The sequence below is a fragment of the Sciurus vulgaris genome (assembly GCF_902686455.1).
Source record: "Sciurus vulgaris genome assembly, chromosome: 8".
NCBI lineage: Eukaryota > Metazoa > Chordata > Mammalia > Rodentia > Sciuridae > Sciurus > Sciurus vulgaris.
This window is the reverse complement of record NC_136468.1, coordinates 67781448-67800695: the sequence shown is the minus strand read 5'-3', so window position 1 is coordinate 67800695 and position 19248 is coordinate 67781448. Positions and strand designations below refer to the sequence as shown.

Sequence of the window (19248 nt, the reverse complement as noted above, 5' to 3'; positions counted from 1 at the left end):
CATCAGGCAGGGGAGAACCTAACTCCTCTGGCTCACTGTAGAGAGCTGGTCACCTAAAGCTTCAGCCTTAACTTTTTTTTCTTTTGCAAAATTGCTTTCTGCCGGTCCTCCCTGACACAGTAGCAAGGCTAATCAGGCTGCTCTCTGGGCACCATGAGACTGAATGGCTCTTTCACCCCAGAAAAGTTCATTCTGCCTATTCTCCACTCTTGCCCATAGACCATCATCTGCAAATAGCATAAGCAGCAGTACATCTTCAAATCACAGCAGCTACGCACCAGAGCCCCCTCTGCCCCCGGTTGGAGGTGACCTCACCGGCCGACTATCCAGTGATGAAGGGGAGATGGACGGAGCCGACGAATCTGAGAGGCTGGACTGTCAGTTCTCCGTGCACCACCCCAGACCCCTTGCGGTAGGCCTCCTCCTGTCCCCTTGCACGCGGCTTTCCCCAGCCCTTTGCCGGCACTTTGATGGTCAGGGCAGAGGCTTGAATTACTAAGGAAAGGGTGTGAGCACAGGGTGTTACCAAAGGCTTGCCCTGAGGTTAAGTGATGGCATAGCAAATGCCCTTGAACATCACAGAAGGAAAGGAAAGGGCTCCTGCCTGATTGTGATCCTGGAAGCACCTGAGTACCTGCAGCCCACCTGGAAGTGAGAATGTTTGAGAAATGACACTTATGTAAATGAACTCGGGAGCTAACCTTTTGGCCTTGTCCATCTAAAAATGAAATGTCTGATGTCCAAAGTTAGCAGGGCTCCTCTGCTCTGGAAGCCACCCGTCTTAGCTGTGTGTCAGGTACCAGCCCTCGCTGGTGTTCTCCCTACTGGTTCTGTGTTTTACTGTTATTCGTAAGTGCAACCCTGTGGCACTGGCACTGAGAGAGAGGGTGGGCTGGGGCTGTGGCTCAGTGGTAGAGCGCTTGCCTTGCTTGTGTGAGGCCCTGGGTTCGATTGTCAGCACCACATATTAATAAATCAATTAAGGGTCCATCTACCAAAAAAAAAAAAGTGCATCCAGTGTATTTAAAAAAAAAAAAAAAAAATACCAAGAAAGAGAAATGGAGGTGGGGGGAGTTGAGGAATGGATGGAAGTAGTTTGTGTCAGCATGATTACTTATTAACAAACAGGGCACTTTCTTTCCAATTCCTTAATAGTTCACTTAACCATTCAGGTCATTGAAACCAAAGTGGAAAATCAAGGCATCAGCTAGAGGCTAGTTTACATTTGCCTTCTGAGCACCTGAGAAGGGAAGTCTCTGGTGCCATCATCACAGAGCCAAATGCAGGGAGCCTGAAACATAGGACACCGTGGTGGTTTGCTCTGCTGCCAGTCAGAGCCCTTCAGGATTGGCTTTGACTATCTCTAGATCTCAGGGACCAGTAAGTTCAATGAATCCTCCACCATGTTAAAGCACTCATGCGATGAGTGAAGGCCGTATCCACTTTGTCTTTCTGGGGATGATGGTTACCTGTGGCTCACCTACAGCCTGAGACTGCCTCCTGACTAGTACAGAAATAGTTAGGGATGACTTGGAATCCTTTGCCTGCCAGTAGTAAAAACTCAACTCATATGCATACACATGAGGGACGTTTAATTATCTCATAGGGCAAGAAGGCTAGAGGTATGTGCTTCCATGCTTGATTCGGCTCTTCCACAATGTGATGGAGCTAGAGAACAACCTCTGCAGCCATCACTGCCTTTTGTGCATAGTCCCAATGCAGCCACTGCAGCTCTAATGTCACATCCTCCCTCGGTGGCATTCTGTACAGAATGGAAAAGAACACACAGAAAATGGACCTTCCAAGATGACATGTTCTCTTAGTTAAAAATAATCATCCCCCAGGTGTGGCGGTGCTCACCTGTTGTCCCAGCAACTCAGGAGACTGAGGCAGGAGGATCACAAGTTAAAAGCCAGCCTCAGCAACTTAGGCACTGAGCAACTCAGAGAGACCCTGTTTCTAAATAAAATATTAAAAGGGTTGGGGATGTGACTCAGTGGTTAAGCACCCCTGGGTTCAATCCCCCGTACCAAAAAATAACAACAATAATAATAATCTTCCTATGAAGCCCCTGACTTCTCCTTATATCTATCAGAAACGGATCACATGCCCAGCCCTACACTGATCAGTGGCAGAGAAAGAAAGAATTACAGTGACCTCAGATGAAACCGGCCATGATTCATCCCTAGGTTCTGGGAAAGGAAACACCTTCCCTGTTACTATTCCATGTCAGAGATCAGAACAGAGGTGTGGTGCTCCTAGCAAGGAGAAGACGGGGCCTGGTGAGAGTGGATGCAGTGGGCGAGGTTGGCAGCCTGCAGGGCCCACCACAGTGGCCACAGGGAAGATCTGCTCTCTACTGAGGGCACACTATGCCAATCAGGAACAGCTGTCTGTCTTTTATCTGTGGAATTAGGTAGGGAACTAAGACCAAGAGCTCCTAAGTCTGTAAGAGAGATGTGCTCTCCCAGAACACCAGACTCTGGAGGACATCAAGATATTTGTCCAAAGGACAAACTGCTGTAGTAGATTAGCTGAACTCTGGACATGGTACATTTGTCTGACATTAATGCTTTGCTGATTTAAATGGAAAAGCCAGAGATTTGTTTCTTTAGTTTGTCCTCTCTCATGGCCTATTGATACATTAAATCATTTTTGTAATAAACACTCACTCAATGTGTCCTTCGCAATTGGGATGAAGGAAGAAATGATGTCTAGACCTGGAACAGCTCCCACATACAGCTGGAGACCAGCTTCTGCGTTGGAAAATTCCCTGGTATATTTTCCTGCTTAGCCAATAAGAATTTGAGGGGCAAAAAAGTGGTATCAGTGATACCAGATATGGTGGGCACCAAGATTTTGATGCAAAACCCCCAAACACAAGCAAAAACAGAACAAAGGGACAGCCTTACATTTTCTCCCCAAAGGCTGGTTCCAGGACAGGTTTGTGGAGTGGGTGCCAATCAGCACTATGTCTGGGACAGAGGCCAGGGAGCTGCTGCAGGGCTGAGGAGCAGGGGAAGCCGCCTTTGAGTTATGGAGTCATTTGCAGACTTGCTTGGGCTCTAGACCAGCCTAATGTCACCTTCTCAGAGGCCAGTTCTTACATTCTGCCTACTGGCTTTTCAGTTGTCCTAACATCGTGATCAAGTGGTATTTGCTAAACATTTGAATGACCATATTTCAGCCATCTATTTTAAATGCAATGGCTTGCTTTAAACATGTTGGTGGGACTTTGTCTCCCCGATCCATTCTTTATCACAAATCTGTATGGTTCTTGTACAGAGGAGGAAGAGAATGGAGTCCCTGCCATTTACACACTGATAGTCATCAGGTACATAAACATCATATATGTAAAATGAAGTAGCCATGTAGTGATTCCAAGGTGAAGTGTAATAGAGTGTACAATAGATGTGCCAGGGGAGCTTACAGGGGGATGATCAATCAAATGAGCCCATGGGAAATGAGAATCTTGATTAGTGCACCGAGAGGGGGGGACTGTCAAAGAGAAGAGAGGAGGAGGCAGCAGAAGGGCAGTGTGAGCAAAAGCCTGGAGGCATGATGTGGCCTCAGTAGCCTGCAAGGGCTGACACAAGGTGGAGACGAGGTCTGCACTAGGAAAGGAAGGCATTTAGCCTGATTGGAAGTGAAGTGTCTCTGTGACATCAGTAGGAAGGTATGCCATCGCACCAGCACCAGCATTTCCCATTACCGGATTGGGAGGCAGGGAGCCCCAACTTCTTTGAGAAGATGAACAGTGTGATGAGCAGATGGAGCTCTGTAAAAGTCTCCCTGGCTGCTTGTGGTGGTTGTTTGCTTTTTAACCTAAATGTTGGCTCAATCCCAGGAGTAGAGATTGTGGCCCTTGGTGCCAAGGAAGATTGGATATAGCTGTTGTTGAGACAGAACGTGAAGTTCTGCAGAGCATCCAGAGCTCAAACTATAGCACCACAGAAATATTATTGGCTTCAGTACTATTTGCTTCTTTGAGTAAAATGGTACCCCTGTGTGTTTTTATGCAAATGTTATTTTTCTCTGTGTGGTTTATATTAGCTTATTAACCTGTAATCAAAATCAAAATTTTGTTTCCTCACAGTTTTGCTCATTCGGGAGTCGCCTCATGGGACGAGGGTACTATGTGTTTGATAGAAGATGGGATCGTTTTCGATTCGCACTAAACTCCATGGTAGAGAAACACTTGAATTCACAGATGTGGAAGTAAGTGAGCAGTTTCTGGGCAGTGTAAGGTCAGAGCTGCCCCACAGTCACCCAAACCCTAACTTGTACGTAAACATCAGCAATTGGCTTTTTAGAGCAAAAAGAGTCTGAAATCAGGATTCGTGATTAATTCTTAAATGTCAGCTCTTAAATGGTTTGCCTGAAGATTTCTAGAAATGTATATGATGTGCTATATATACTTTTTATCTTCTTTGAAGATCATTTTGGTGTTGGTAATATTCTAAACTAAACAAAAAGGATATTAGATAAGATCTTATTCCTTTGACAGGGCCTTTTTACTACTGCTAAGAGCATCTAAGGATATTAAAAATATGCTTCTAGTAATGTGAATGATACACTAGCAATACTAAAGCTTTCATAATTGGTTATAGACCAATTTCTAGTTGTTTTCTGTCCTGTAAAAAAAATGTGTGTGGTTGCCAACAGGGCAGACCCTGAGCAATGTTGTGAGGTTGGTTAAGTTTGTCTTTGGCCCTTCCCACTTCTTTGGGCCCCCTCCTCCTCTGCTTGTCCTTTTTCTCCCTTAAATTCCAACCTGTGCTCCATTTCTCTAAGGACCTTTATTCTCCAACACTTCCTGGTGTGCTTACATCTTAATAGGGGATTCACAAAAGGAAGAAACCTCAATTGGATAGAATGCTATTATAAAGGAATAACAGGTCTAGACCCCCACAAACCATGACACACACAAAGAGCTGCCTTTTGGCCACTTGATAATGTAAGGACAGCCTCTGGGTGTCCCCCCGACCCTGCTCCTACAAAGGGAGCTCTGAAGATATCATAATCCCATGAAGCATGAGTCACGTAAGTCTGGGCCCAGAGGTCCAGGAAGGCCAATGGCTGAGACTCCTACCCCAGCCAGGGCAGCCCTAGAGAGGCAGAAAAGGCATTCCTGAGAAGTGGGAGGGAACTGAATCCACGGCTTGCCCACTCCTGGGTTTCCTCCTCTCCCAGCAGCTCTGGTCCCTTGGCCCTTTTACACAATGAGCTTGTAGATGAGCCCACCGTGTGCGCACTGAGCTCCCACAGGGGACCTGGGACTAAGTGTTGACCTTTCATATAAACTAGGAAAGGGCCACAGAGAAGCTTGTTTTTCTTCTCACATAAGTAACCGCCAAGTGTGGCTAAAGGGCACCTTGACATCTGCTTGTGTCCACTCACAACGGCAACCAGGGGGTGCTGCTACATGTGGGATCCATGACCTTGTTCTCAGCTGCTGGGTGATTTATCCTTCTGGGCTTGTTCCCCCCAAGATGGCAGCCAGCCCTGGTGATTCTCTCAGCTCTTGGCTGCCCTGTGTTATGGAAGTGTAAATCCCGGACACGTGGAAGGAATGTGTTGATCTGTCTTTCGCTCCCTGGTGTCCTATCAGCTCAAGCTCCATATTCCTTTCCTCCTCAGGCACAGAAGCCCGAGCCACAGGGCATCAGGTCCCTCCCCCCTGTTCAGGACTTGCCTAACCAATCTGCTGTCACTGAGCAACATTGGGGCTGCCTGGGTGTCAACTCTGGAGAGCGTAGCACCCCGCTGCCCTCTCAACCTCGCTGCCCAAACCCCAGGCCCCGACGGGCCCGAACCTGGAGGGATGGCAGCCGATGGGGGCATGGAAGACATTAGGAAGAAAAGGAACGGCCAAGACACTTTTTTCTTTAACAAGCATTTAACTCTGCATCAGGAGACGCCAACACAGTATTCTCTTTCAGCCAGGTCAGCATCTGGATCTCCACGCCAGCTGGCAGGGGAGGATGGGCTCTGTCAGGAATTCATTCGCATCTATGGGCTTTCGTACAGGACTTCCCTAGGCCAGTGTGCAAGGCTTACACCAGGACACAGCCCCGCAAAGCTGGAGTCCGCTGCCATTGGGCACCCAGAAAACACACAAACTGTTCAGTGTGGGAGATGGGGTTCCTGGGACAGCCCCTTGCACCACTTCTCCCCTGGTGGCTCCCTCCTGCCCCAGCTGTCCACTGAGGATTAGTGGGGAGAGGAAAGAAAGGAATAGAAAGTATGCCAAAAGTAACACCAATTACCATCCTGAGTGAGGGCCGGGTATGATTTAGGACCTCAACTCTGCTTCTTAGCCCAAGTTGAAGCATGAATTTTTACAATTTAATGGGAAAAATATAAATTGAGGTATTAAAAGTAGATCCCATTTAAGGTCATTAAGTGGGGTCCTCCCTAAATGAGCCATCTGATATTCGTAAATAACCTTTTAATTGCCAAACTTCTGCCACTATGTACTGCTATCTCTACTTTAGTTGGTAAGGAGACCTGAGCCAAGGAAAGATTTGAGTGGGATGCCTGTAGTACCACAGTAAGGCAACAAAGACAGCAAGAAAGTTTGCTGATGCCTCACACTCAAAGTTCCCCAGCCCTGTAAGGCAGGGACTGTGGCCAGGCATGGTGGCACACTCCTATAATCCTAGCTACCTGAGAAACTGAGATGGGAGGATTACAACGTAGTGAGACCCTGTCTCAAAATTAAAATACAAAGGGCTGGGGAACTCAGCCAGGGGTAAAGCTCCCTGAGTTCAGTTCCCAGTACTGCAAAAAAAAAAAAAAGAAAGGGACTGTGCAGAGGCAGTGCCAGAGCCAGACGATTCTAAGTATGTCTGTAGATCTTTCCAATCTGATTCTATGGGAGTCCTTGCCCAGCATGCATAGTCCCTGACAATATGGTTATGTTGCTGCCAAGAATTCACCTGCTCACCCATCCACCTACCCATCTATCCATCCATTCATTCACTCATTCATTCATTGCAAAAAGTATTTATGGAGCACCCAGCTTAGTGCCAAAAGGAGCTTTTACATTCTTCAGGCCACCAAATGCCAATATGGCCTCTGTGAGTTTGCCAATACTTTATTCTTATATTTGATCCTCCTGGGTCTGACATTTCAAGCACACTATGCTTCTGTATTCAAGGTGGGAGCCACAGGCTCCTCCAAGTATAGGCAGAGAAAGGAACTGTCAGAAAGAAATGTGAGGAGAGGTGCTTACTTCTCAGTGGGGCCTCTGTCCAGAGTTCCCTAGCACCTGGGTCTGGTGCCACAGCTGGGGGGTGACCTCCAGAGAGAGGGGTGGGGTGAGGCATTGTCCAGAGGTGCAGGCCCTAGGCTGGGCCTGCCTTCAAGTGCTGCTTTTGGAGAAGGAAAGCTAGTTCCTGATTTCTGGTCAGCCCAGGAGAACAAACTCACTGGGAACAGGGAAAGGAGCAATGTGAGAAATAGGAAAGAGCTGACTTGAAAACATTCACTGCACTCCCGAAGTCAGTGTTCTTTCCAGCAAAATGAGGAACATGTGTTGACCCCATAGCTGCTATACCCGCTTCTGACCCTGAAGTAGCAAGAGCATCCACCCAGGCTGTAGATTGGAAGTAGAAGCCATTTCTAGCACAAGTCAAAAGACAGAGTTTACAGAGAGGCCCCAAGAATGACCCCCTGCCTGGTGCTAGCCCTGGCTCCAGGGAGTTTGCTTTTAGGCACCTCCACCCCTACCCTAGCTCCAGGAAGAATGAAGAAGAAAACAGTGGTTTTCCCCTTTCCTACCCATATAACCATATCCTGCATTTATCTTCAGAACAAACTAGATAGTTCTGGTCCTCTTCTCTGTACACACAAGTATCCCCATATTCTCACCTTTTCCTGACAGGGACCAGGAAGACCTGTTGAAGGGCAGCCCAATAGCAACCCTTGGTAAGAGCTGAGGTAGGGTGGAGTAAAGAGGGAAAAAGTGTCAGTCCTGGATATGGGTATGGGTAACTTGACAGCTGTGTCATTTCCCAAGATCCTGACCACCATGGCCATCTGGAGCCAATGGCCATGAGCTAACATTGAAGTGCCTCTCTCCAGAATAACCAGAGACTGTAGATAGCAGGAGGGTGCTGGCTCATGGAGAGAGGGCTGTTCCCAGAGTGCCTCCAGCCAAGCATCGGGTGGAGAACAGGGAAAGAGGTTGCACTGGATAGAAGTAGAAGCTCTGGGCCAAAGGTCCAGGTGGCCAAGCCCTGTGTTCCCATTTCTTACTTCAGATTGGGACCTAAAAGTGAAATGACCACTTCTCATTAACGGCCACCTTCATCGCTACCAAGAAAAGAAAGAGAGGAGGGAAAGCTGCTGGAAATATTTATGTTCTAAATGTCATTGCCTTTTATTCATGGACCCAAATCAGCCATTCTCCAGCAGCCAGGCACAGAGAGTAGGATCTGAAAACCCGCAAGGGATTGCAGTAGTTGCTGGATGTGGCAGTGGGACAGCATAAGGAAGGGCCATCCTTCAGTTCTTGCCATTCACCAAGGCTTCATTCTCCATAGTCTGGTCCTGCCGGGGTGTTCTCTGTGGCCCTGATGCTCAGACTTCATCGCGCCTCCCGAGCGATGCCAACCCGATGTCTCACTGTTTCTCTTTGGCTCTTCTCTCGTGTTTAGGAAGATCCCTCCTGCGGCAGATAGCCCCATGCCCTCGCCAGCAGCCCACATCACCACCCCCGTTCCAGCATCCGTTTTGCAGCCTTTCAGCAACCCCAGTGCTGTGTATCTTCCTTCAGCTCCCATCAGCTCGAGACTCACCTCTTCTTACATAATGACATCAGCCATGCTCTCAGACGCAGCTTTTGTGGCATCGCCGGACCCGCGCGTCCTCATGTCCCACACCACAGCTTTCCCCCATGTGGCCGCAACCCTCAGCATCATGGACTCAACCTTCAAGGCCCCATCTGCCGTGTCCCCGATACCAGCCGTCATCCCTTCCCCATCCCACAAGCCATCCAAAACCAAAACCAGCAAATCCTCAAAAGTCAAAGACCTGTCCACCCGTAGCGACGAGTCTCCAAGTAACAAAAAGAGGAAGCCCCAGTCTTCGACTTCCTCCTCCTCCTCCTCCTCCTCCTCTTCCTCCTTGTCCCTGCAGCCTTCCCTTTCGTCTCCATTGTCAGGGCCCCACAGAAAGAACTGTGTTCTGAATGCCAGTTCCGCTTTGAACTCCTATCAGGCGGCCCCTCCCTATACCAGTCTGTCTGTGCACAACTCAAACAATGGGGTGAGCCCACTCAGTGCCAAGCTGGAGCCCTCAGGACGGACCTCGCTGCCCGGCGGCCCCGCGGACATAGTGAGACAGGTGGGCACGGTGGGCGGCAGCAGTGACTCCTGTCCCCTCTCTGTGCCCTCCCTTGCGCTCCATACAGGGGACCTCTCTCTGGCCTCACACAATGCCGTGTCTTCTCTGCCCCTCTCTTTTGACAAATCAGAAGGAAAAAAGCGTAAGAACTCGAGCACTAGTAGCAAAGCCTGTAAAATCACTAAAATGCCTGGTATGAATAGCGTTCACAAAAAGAACCCGCCCGGCCTTCTTGCACCGGTGCCCGAGCCCGTTAACAGCACCTCCTCTCGGCAGGTAAGGGACCTCCTGGCACAGCCTTCATCGGCTCTGGGGGGCAGGGGGAGCTGGGCCGTGCCCCTGCTTGGCCAGGTGGCTCAGACAGGTAACGCAAGCGTGGCTCCTTTCCTCGTTTTCCCCGTAGGTGATCTTCACCCTCTGCTTTGAGAGTGGTTTATTTAACAAATGCTTTATAGACTCACGGTTAGCTAAGGCACTGTGCTAAGCACATTATGACTAAATCACCCCATTTAGTCCTCACAGCAACCCAGTGCAGTTGATAGACTCGTTGCCACTTTACAGATGGGTAAACCGAGGCACGGAGATTTTAAGTTCGCCACTCCACTTTTGTTGATTTGCTGTCTTGAGTTTCTGAGGATGATTTCATTAAAGAGTTCTGGTGCTAAGAAGTTTGATTTGATCTATTGGAATCCCCTCAGGAAGAGCCCAAGGTCCAAGCAGGTTCAGTGGCCATGGGGTCCCACCTAGGGAGTGGTAACCTGGTTTTCTGGCTCCCAGGAGATTGTTCTCAGTTCACCAGGCTGCCTGGATCCCTGCCACCTCCTAATGTAACTCTTTCCTTCCTAAAGGAAAACTGCAGCTCAGGCCAAATGTCAAATAAGTGCCACACACTGACAGGAGTGTGTACCATGAGGATACTGGGAAAATGTGGGTGGCCCAGCTGGGCACGGTGGCACACACTTGTGATCCCAGCAACTTGGGAGGCTGAGGCAAGAGGATCACAAGCTCAAAGCCAGCCTTAGCAACTTAGTGAGACCCAGTCTCTAAATAAAAGATTAAAAGGGCTGGGGATGTGGCTCAGTAGTTAATCACCCCTGGGTTCAATCCCCAGTCCAAAAACAAAACAAAAATGTGGTGATCGAAGAAGAATGTGTGTTTCTGTCCCTTGGGCTCTGTTTCCATCCCCAAATCCAGTCTGTCTTCTTGGGCTGGGGGAGCTACTTGGGAAAGGCTGCCACCACCCACTCAGCCCAGCTGAGGCCTATGACCCAGAATTCATGGGCTGAACCATAAGGCTAGTCCCATATAGGGATGAGGACTTTGGAGAGATGGGAGGCAGTGGTTAAAAGATGTTTTAATGTTTTATGTCGCCATGTATGAGACTTATTAAACCCCATGAAGAGCACCTCCTGAGGGAGGGAGAGTCACAAGTCACAACTGCACACTTCACACTTGAACAACAGCAAGTTTGGAACCCAAAGGCCAGACAGCTGCAACAGGCCAAGGTGAGAGGAGTGCGAGACGCAGGTCCTCTGTTAACATCGGGGTCCATTCTGACTCCCCAGTTCCAAGCGTAGGGACAGAGGCAGAATCCTCAGGCCCTACCTGCAGACTAAACTGTTGGCCAGTGCTACCACTGGTCTCAGGATGGAGGGCACAGCCAAGGCTTCTCAAGCTGGACTGTGCACATGAATTGAAAATGCAAATTCTGCTAGGCACAATGGTACATGCCTATAACCCCAGTGACTCGAGAGGCTGAGGTAGCTGGATGGCAAGTTCAAGGCTGGCCTCAGCTACTTAGCAAAGCCCTAAGCAACTTAGCAAGACTTTTTCTCAAAATATAAAAAAAAAAAAAGGACTGAGGATGTAGCTCAGTGGTACAGCATCCCTGGGTTCAGTTCCCAGTACCAAAAACACGTTTGCAGTGAGCAGGCTTGAGGTGGGACTGAAATTGCATTTCCAACACAGCCCACTGCATACCAAAGACAGAGGAAGGAACACACCCACGTGTCTTAGTACTGCCATCCCAGGGACCCAGCTGGGCACAGCACCCTGACCTCCAGGCAGGGCCACTACACTGGTTTGCTGACTAGGCCTTGGACAGCAAAACCATGGTATCACATGCATTTTAGATAGTTCCAGCAGCTGACACACATGATAGTCTCTGTTCTAAGCACTTCAGATATATTAACTCGATAATCACCTGTTATTGCCCCCATTTTACAGATGAGTCAACCAAGGCACAGGAAGGTGACCAAGTTCACACAGCAAATAAACAACAGGGCTGGAATTTAAAGCCAGGCATTTGGCTCTGGAGTCAGGCTTTTGGCCTCCATGCTGTTAAAGGGCTCTCTTCATATTGAGTGCTGCTCTGTTGGTTCTGGGGTGTGCAGGACTATGAAATGCTTGGGTGACACAATGAGTCAGCCAAAAGCAGTGGCAAAAAGAGCAGATGAGTCTCTACCAGAGTGCTTGTCAGGAGGAAAATCAACACCGGTGTTCACCTCCAGGAATTTCCAAGTGTTGGGAAAAGGCCAGGGCCTGTGGAGTGTGCACTGATGGTCTTACAAGGTTGGGAAAGTCAAAGCATGAAGTTGAAAAATCCAGGATAAGCTTTGGAGACAACTTGAGGATCCATTTAATTGTATCTGATAGATGTAAAACCACAATTTACCACCAAGGTTTAAAACTGGCATGAACTGAGACTGTGCGTGGCAGGCAGATATCTTTAGGCAAAGGCGGATTAATGTAGAGGAGGATCTGTGTACAGGCTGAGAGCAAGAGTTGCCTTTGCCGCCCGGCACAGAGGCCCACACCTGTAATCCCATTGGCTCAAGAGTCTGAGACAAGAGGACCGCAAGTTTCAAGCCAGCCTCAGCAATTTAGCGAAGCCCTAAGCAATTTAGTAAGAGTCTGTCTCAAAATGAAAAATAGAAAAGAGCTGGGGATGTGGTTAAGCACTCCTGGGTTCAACCCCTGATTGGGGCGGGGGAGTTGTCTTTGCAAACAAGTTGGGGACAGGGCACTAATCACTGATATCAGCTCCCATGATGATCCAGCCCACCACATGCCAAGGACAGTCACAGAGGAAGGAACACACTCACATGTCTCCCAGTACTGCCATCCCAGGGACCTGCAGAGCCCAGTGCCCTGCCCTTCCTGCACTTGCAGGGGCAGCCCAGCACCATCTTTCCGAAGACCTGGCTGTCTTCTGGCAGGAAACCTGACACAGAAACAGGCCTTGGTGTTTTAGCTATAGATAGTCCAAGGGAATCTGGGCTGGAAACAAGATGGTCTGTAGTGTGGTCAGAGGTGGATGAACTTGTGCGACCCACAGGTGGACACGCTAGGGCTCCCAGGAGAGGTCCGCTTCTCACCAGATACCTCACCCTGATATTTGCAGTCTGTCTATCTGGGGAGCAAAATTAAGAGTTCTCCACCATCATACTTTTCCTCTGGGAAGGAGAGGGGCCTTCTCAAGACAACCTCTGAACCATGTCACTTTCTCTGCCACTGAAGATGGAAAGCTCATTCCAAAGCAGCATGAGAGGATGAGGCCCGCTACGTAGCCCTTCTCCCCCCTAGCAGTGTGGTGTCGGAGGGAATTTCCAAGCTGCCTCCGGTATCTGAGTGGGCTTCACTGGTGTCTTTCAGGTTGGGAAAAATAGCAGCCTAGCTTTGTCACAATCCAGTCCTTCAAGCATATCCAGCCCAGGACACAGCCGACAGGTAAGTTACCGGGGGTCAAAATCCACAGAGTTCACATCAGGGCAGAAAGAGTGGGCTGGGTATCGGGGTCAGAGGTCAGACCCTCGTTCAACTCTCACCTCGAGTTGAGTGTGATTACCTGGCTCCCAAACCTAGGCCTTCTAGTTATTAACTTTACTCCTTGAACAAGTTACTTAACTTCTCTGTGCTTCCACTTCCTCATGTATAAAGTGGAGCTCATCAAGGCCACTAACCCCAGAAGGCTTTTGTAAGCATTAAAGTAGTTTATTCACATAAAATCTCTGGAAAAGGCCTAGCACACAGCAATCACAAAAGTGTTAGCTGTTATTCTTATTATCCGATGTATGATCTTAGGCAGATCACTTCTGTGGGTCTCAGTTTTTTCACCTCTTAAGTGCCGCAATTGGGCTGGGAATGTAGCCTAGGGGTAGAACACTTGCCTAGTACATATGAGGTCCTGGGTTCAGTCCCTAGTGCTGCAAAAAAAGAAAAGACAAAGGCAAAGTTGATGTTTACCTCCTAATGGCATTGTGAAATTTAAATAAGATGATATTGATTAAAGGGCTTGCTCGTGACTTTTATCAGTCAGTGCTTTCTCGAAGGCCTGGTGAACTGCAGTTGTCTTTCAAGAGGTGGTTTCATGCTAGGAATATTCAGGATAGATTTAGTAGTTTTTATGAACTTGAAGTGTGAGAGTAGTCAACAGATAAGCTCAGGGATGTGATTTTTCTCCAGTCGAGTGCGTGCGTGTGTAGGAAAGCAAGGAGGATAAGGGGTGGCATTGTGCCTCTTCATCGTCTGGGACATGAGGGTACATTTTATAGATACTAAAGAGTGGTGTGTTGTGTTCTGTCCTTTGGGATTTCCCCACAGATCTTGGGTAGAGTTTAGGCAAAGATCATGGGGAAACTTTTCATATCCCCAGATGCTGAGGGTCCCAGCCATTTTGAGTGGCCGTGGCCCTCTTTGCGCCTGAGCACTGCAGCCGGTCTTCTGTGCTTAGTCAGCCTGCGTGGGGGGCTCTGGCAGAGGTCACCGAGTGTGCCTGCAGACCACATTTTCCCCCTCAGCAAGCGCGCGTCCACAAATCCAGGTTCCTTGCTGGGAAGACAAATGCTGGCAGTGAGACTTCATCGATATGTAATAATACCAACAGCTACTATTGTTGAGCCCTGTCTGCAGCTGTGCTGAGTCCCTTACACACTGTACATACACACTCGTAACAACCCCATGAAGGACAGGATTATACTTTGTGATAGATGGAGATGGCTGTCCTAAGAAGCTAAGTAACTAGAACCCCAAATCTCGTTTCTTCAAAGCCTCTGTGTTTAACCCAACACTATACTCCTTCCTTAGATAATCTTTTGGGTTCTCTGTAGGTTATGTAGGAAAAGGTGAACCAGTAGAGGGAAAAAAAAAAAAAATGAAGACATCATTTATTTCAGTCCTCTCTCCAAGAGAGGAGTTACAGGAATGTCCACTGCATTTGTCCCTGTTTTCCTTCAGTCCTAGGATCATGGTGACTGTATAACATATCTGAAGTCCTTTATAGCCATCACCTCATTTACTTATTACAGCTGTCCTTTGACACGTAGTGGAGGTAGGATGTTATCCTTTCTGTTATAGTTGAGAAAACTGAGGCTTCATCCCTTGAATTTTCATGGGCTTTCCCAAATGTCTGATTTTGAAACAAGTTTTTCTTTTCTTTCCTAGAAGAACACAAACAGAATGGGCAGGATAAGGACTCTTCCATAACAAGACTATGAAGCCACTTCCAAAACAATTCCTGGTTGTGATCCCACCCCAGGAGGCCATGGCAGGAGGAGGAGGGAGAGGAGTGGGCTGTGGGGGAGTCTGTTTCCTGTGCCCTGCCTGTGGCTCTGGCCTTTCTTCTTCTACTTTTTTTTTTTTTTAAATGACCAGTTTTTTTGTTTTGAAAAAAACAGAAAAAGGCAAAAGAATGTGGATTTGAAGTTTTCAGAAAACAATACCAGTGTTTTCTTTCCATTTTTCATTTGCCACGTGTATACATCTTCCAAATTTGGGGTCACTCCCCTCACTCCTGATGCTGCTACCCCACCATAATTTTGCTCCTACCCTGAGAGCAGACGTCGCAGAATGTCAGTTCTGGGTTGGCGCCATCTGAAGCTCTTGAACTTTAGCGCATGCAGAGCTCTCCTTCCGTGTGCTCTCCCACCCCATCCCTCTCATCCCCAACCTGCCACTCACAGGGCAGGGGAGCCCACTGGCCATCAGAAGTTGCTGGCTCCCATCAGTACCCCCTGAACAGCAGCTAGGGAGGATCCTGAGAGGAAAGAGCTGGAGGGTACGTGGGTCTCCTCAACACCTTTCTGCAGCCCAGCAGGCAAAATTGAGAACATGGGCTGCTTAATGACATAGTTTACCAGTACCAGTGTCAGCTGTCCAGCTCAGAAAAGACATACAAAGGTAGAGGCAGAGGGGACCTGAAGGGTGGCAGAGAGCAGAACATGGCCAGTTGGAGACAATGTCCCTTAAAAGATGGTGGGGACCAAGTGACTGTAGTGGGCTGAGCTTGTTAGGAATCCATTCTGCAGAATCCCTTCCAGGGCACAGTGTGCACATTCCCAAAGTTGGGTGAGTCAGAGATGGAGGAATCCAAGGGGAAAGACCACAGAACCAAAAAAGTCATTCCATCAGAAAGCATGGTGATCGTACAGCTAAAGGTTCTCAAGCTGCCCTCTGGGGACGAGAAGGATCCTCAAGGGGAAAGCCTCCATGGAGGATCATATATCATACCCCTTGTGAGAATAAATACTAGCATTGCCCACCCACGCCCAGAGGTGAGCTCGCACTCTGTTCTCAGATGCCCCCACTCAGAGACAGCCACCCCTGAGATGGAATAGTAAGGATGAGTCATCACTTAGTGAAGAGCCATTCGGAAGAGCTGAAGAGAGACATTGGACCATCGCAGCTATGAAGTTTTTCACACTGGAGTTTTGAAAGAAACAGCAATATCATAAACTCTGATAGGGAATCATCATCAGGAACAGAATTCCTAATGTGAAATAGGAATCTTGTAAGTTTGCATACAACAGAGATGCTAGGAGGTTCTCTTTCATCCTGAAATCAAAAGTGAATGCTAGTTTTGCAGCTGGGCGCAACCCTCATCCCCATCCCAAGATTTTCCTTTATTTTCCCATTCCCCAACCCAAAGATCAGACTACTGTTAAGTTTCACCACACGATTGGAATCTGCAAAGACGGGAGGCCAATGGAGTGATCTGCATCAATGGAATTGCACTGACAGTGTTTCTTATAGGATTACTAAATTTTTTAATATAAAAAGATTTTTTTAAAAATCAGGAGTTGATATTAAGTACCAGGACATTAGTTCAGATGATTTCATTTTTATTTCAACAGTGTTAAAAGTGCACTTATATGCTGGTTTATTTGAGTCTTCGAAAAAAAAGAGACTGCAAATTGAAGGGACAATTGTTACTTTTTCTTTTTAAAAAAAGGTTAAGGCAGATTTTAAGACTTATAAATGTTTAAGAAATTATAAACAAGGTTAGACCCTTTGAAAAAAAATTTAGAAGATATTCTTAAAGTAAATTTTTATAGTGTTAATTTTGTAATAATTTATGTTTTACTATATTACAGAGCTAACTGACCAGAATAGTTTCAGAAACAATATGAAACTTAGGAAAGTTTAAGCAATGTTTATATTTTTAAAATGTTCTTTGAATTATGTTTTTATTGTATGTTTCTTCAGACCGAAAAGTATGTACATATCTTTGTTATTTTTGCACAATTTTTGTCTTGTTCGGTTTTAGAAGTCTGTTGTTTTTATAATTTATTTTGAGTTGTAAAACTTGCAGGAGTAGAAACAAAACCAATCTCAGCAACAAAATAACCCTCTGATTTATAAACTCTTACACTTGAAGAGGGAACACAAAGGTTGAGAGATGAAGTGGCTGCTTCTGAGAAATAACGTCTCAACAGGGACTGAAGGAGCGGGTTAAACATTTTAGCTCCCTGCGTCTTGAAATGGAAGCTGGAATAAAGAGGTTCCTCACCGAATGCTGCTTACTTTCTTGAAAAACTGGCTTTGACCAAGGTGAGGACATTTATGGATAACTGAGCAAAAAGGGAAAATCCACGGTATTTCTTCTTTCGCAATCAACCACAGGTTTACTTTGTAATGATGTATTAAAAACTTGCAGCTTGAAAAGTGGAATGCAAATAAAGGTTTTCTTTGGGTTTGTTTTCATGGAATTCAACTGGACCAGCCTATAAAGCATCTTTAGGGTGGTATCCTTTGGGTCCTTCTGCACACCCCAAAACAGCCTTCTCTCCCAGCCCCTTGACTGCACACACCCCTATTTGCCTGAAGATCTCCTGACTTGTCGCCAGCCATAGAGGCTCGAAAGCTCTGGTTGTTAAGCATAACGCAATGCATAGACCTGTCAGCCATAAAAAAAAAAAAGAAAAAAAAAAAAAAAAAAAAACAAGAAAAAAAAAAGCGACTTGGATAACTTGTATGCCTTCTTTTGTATCAATGTACCAATTGTAAATAATGCTGATCAACCTTTGTAGAGAATAGTTTATACAGCATATTCTATTATTGCTGATTCTCAGTGAACTCTTGTTTTAAAAAAGGAAAAAAAAAAAAGAAATTTTCTATTTACACCTTATATTTTGTTATGCTGTCAGCCCATGGCACTTTAACAAAACTCTGTGGGTTTTAGGTAGCTGGTCAGTCATGGGGCATATTAAATAACTGTTGTTGCACAGACAAAAATTTGCACCTGCTCATTTGTCCTTTCCTACTACCGATTTTAGAACCTTTTCCAGAAGAATTTTGAAGAAAGCATGTCCAATCATTCTAAACAAATGCCACACTTGTGGAGTGGGATTTCTTTTCTACGATCCATATTTTATAACACTAAGTATTTTCCTTCTTTGTCCCGCAACTTTATGTATTAGCACTATCAAATAGAATTCATTCCATGCCTGTGATATTGTAAGCAGAATAAATGTCTGAAGTAGGTGTAAATAGTAAATTTTATGGCTTACAGTTTTAAAAAGAAAGAACAAATATGTATCTATTCAGCATCAGGCCTGGAAATATTCTCCAGTAAGCGATTGTAATTTTTTTTTTTTTTTTTCTTTTTTTTTTTTTGTAACATGGCTTTGTAAATAAAATAATTTATATGTTTGTAAAAAAAAAAAAAAAGAAAGAAAGAAAGAAAGAAAGAAAGTCTCGGGGTTTTCCTAAATTCTAAACTTTTGGTCTGCCTTTCTTTCCTTGTGGGTGACAGCATGGTCACCAGAAGAGCCTTCTCCCTAGAACATACGTTTGCTGCAGGAGATGTCGGGGACAGTGAATTCACTGAGCAAATATTTATGGAGCCTCCTCTCTGTGCCTGCCCCTGAGCTAGGCGCTCTGTGCTCAGTGAGGAGAAACAGACACAATCCCAGCTGCTCTCTGGAAGCTACCCAGTCGGGGAGAGAGCAAATAAACACACGATCAAATGTGTAATTACAGCTTGCAGCCAACACTCTGTGGAAAGAACTGAGTTTTGTGGGAGAGAAAATAACAAGAGAAACTGGTGTCAAGTAGAGGGGGCAGGAAGCGGGTGTCGGGAAGTCTCTGAAGAAAGGAGCAGAAGGCAGAGATCACTCAAGGTAGGAAAAGCTTGGTAGCCTAAGGAAGGATCCATTGTGAACACAGCAGGGGCAGAGAGGTGGACAGAAGGTAGGGATAAGTCCTTGTAGAGTTTGGATTTTGTGCTAAATTCAGTGAGAATTCTTTGAAAGGCTTTAAATAAGGCTATGACATGATCTATTAAAAGAGCATTCTAGCAGGGCTTGGGGTTGTGGCTCAGTGGTAGAGCTCTTGCCTAGCACATGTGAGGCACTGGGTTCCATCCTCAGCACCACCTAAAAATAAATAAAGGTATTATGTCCATCTAAAATTTTAAAAGATTTAAATTAAAAAAAAAAAAAAAAAGCACTGTAGCACCTGTGTAGAGAATCAGTTGGAAGCTATTACAAGACACCAGGTGAGAGAATGTCCATGTGGTCCCGGGATGAAGACAAGCTATAAAATAAGGGAACGGACAGAGCATGGTGGCCCACGCCTGTAATCCTAGCAACTTCTGAGGCTGAGACAGGAGGATTGCAA

General features: G+C 46.6%; 1 protein-coding gene across 15 annotated transcripts in view; it reads left to right on the top strand.

Annotated features, from left to right (window-relative positions):
* Positions 1 to 18915, top strand: part of ATXN7L1 (ataxin 7 like 1) — a 235901-nt gene extending 216986 nt beyond the window's left edge. For 4 of the 15 annotated variants that reach the window (XR_013765528.1, XR_013765529.1, XR_013765530.1 and 1 more), the window contains 5 exons: positions 220 to 412; positions 4097 to 4218; positions 5641 to 5946; positions 8664 to 13080; positions 14794 to 18914. Coding sequence is in view for 7 of the 15 variants with exons in the window: in XM_079149998.1 (XP_079006124.1) it covers positions 220 to 412; positions 4097 to 4218; positions 5641 to 5946; positions 8664 to 9627; positions 13006 to 13080; positions 14794 to 14835 (1702 nt within the window). In the remaining 8 variants the exon portion in view is untranslated. Of the gene's footprint in view, positions 1 to 219; positions 413 to 4096; positions 4219 to 5640; positions 5947 to 8663; positions 13081 to 14793 lie in introns of all 15 variants that reach the window. The other 11 variants (XM_079150001.1, XM_079150000.1, XM_079149999.1 and 8 more) reach the window with 11 other exon arrangements.
* Positions 18916 to 19248: the final 333 nt, after the last annotated feature.